The sequence below is a fragment of the Aplysia californica genome, unplaced genomic scaffold, assembly GCF_000002075.1.
Source record: "Aplysia californica isolate F4 #8 unplaced genomic scaffold, AplCal3.0 scaffold00154, whole genome shotgun sequence".
Taxonomy (NCBI): domain Eukaryota; kingdom Metazoa; phylum Mollusca; class Gastropoda; order Aplysiida; family Aplysiidae; genus Aplysia; species Aplysia californica.
In genome coordinates, this window is record NW_004797424.1 from 1,038,608 (window position 1) to 1,040,020 (window position 1,413).

The 1,413-nt window shown below is 41.3% G+C and overlaps 1 protein-coding gene across 4 annotated transcripts in view; it reads left to right on the top strand.

Annotated features, from left to right (window-relative positions):
* Positions 1-1,413, top strand: part of LOC101863508 — a 47,005-nt gene that overhangs the window by 40,715 nt on the left and 4,877 nt on the right. For all 4 annotated transcript variants that reach the window (XM_035969549.1, XM_035969550.1, XM_035969551.1 and 1 more), the window contains one exon: positions 1,254-1,372. In XM_035969549.1, the coding sequence (XP_035825442.1) occupies positions 1,254-1,372 (119 nt within the window). The remainder of the gene's footprint in view (positions 1-1,253; positions 1,373-1,413) is intronic.

Here is a 1,413-nt window from a genome sequence, read left to right on the forward strand (position 1 = left end):
AATTGTAAATGAACTGATTCCTCCATGTCATGCTCATGACTGTGCCTGAGCTGCAGCACGGAACTGCTGCTTTTTCTCTCCTAATCCTTACTATTGTCATTTTTTCCTCTACTTCTTTTGTGTAATTGTCACACTCTTGTGACCCGCTATTTCCGGGGTGCCTTGATAGTTGATGAAGCAGACTTTGGGCTGTTGAAGCTAGAGAGGTGAGCAGAGTAAGTCTGATTCCCTGTAAGGACGTCTCTGTTGACATCCACCCCTTGGCACTCTTATGACCTTACGCAGTTGCGAGCGCCGTAAAACCTCTAATGAAACTTTTTAAAATTTACTAGAAAGATGTATCATTGTCAGCCGGGCTCCCCTCCTGGAATGTTGATTGGGGCGTAAAAACACTTATTTAAAATAAAATAGTTGTACCCGTCCCTCTCAAGGCTAACCCAATGGGCCTACTCATGAATATTGTAGCTGCAGAAAAGACAGGGTGGCTTTGGAAGTCTGTTTGTTTATTTGTTTTTGTTTTTGTTTGTTTGCGATTTTTTAACGTTGTAATTTTAATTTTCATCTGTGCGTATGGGTTTATTCTTACAAGATTTTACATAGCCCACAGACACAGGAACATTGCTTCAGACAATGTATAATCATTACATACAGCCATTTGTTAACTGCTGTATTGTGTGTCATTTCAAGAAAGGGCGGTGTCGGTAATCTAGTGGTTAGGCTTCCGGTCTCCGCATCGAGAAATTGGGAGCTCGGGGGTTCGATGCTCTGCCCGGTCCGACTTTTTGTCTTCGGGAAAGCTTTTTTACGCGATTGTTTTTCCTTTTGTCTCTGTCATATCGGAGATGGACGTTAGATGTGGAGGTCTTGGTTTTTGAATAAGATTGCAGTGTTGCAATTGATACAATTTCGTTGTGAGACAGAGTGGTTGCGCATTTTTCGTATTACTCATAATGCATCCCCATCTTGGAAAAACTTTCGAAGCTGTTTTCTTGAAACCTGTATAGCAGACCTCATGTTCCTGGAAGTGAATAAATAGTTATGGTATTGTGTATCATATTTAGCTGTCACAGCAGTATGATCAAAGTGAGTATCTTTGGTATGATAACGTTGTATCAATTATTATTTAGCAGGCACAGCAAGCGGTTTTAGTTTAATAACTTTGTATCATATCATATTAAAGCGGTAAAAGCAGTTTAATAACGGCGTATCATACAATATAGCAGTCAAAGCAGTATATTAATTTTGTACGACAGGTTCTGGAGGGTCATGACGCATTGTCGGATCACGTGATGTTCAGCCCACAGATGGCCCAGATGATCTCATTGGTCAACCACACTGAGTGTCACTGCAAGGAGAGGAAGAAAATGCCCAGGTAAATGACACACGCGCACACACACGCACACATACACTCAC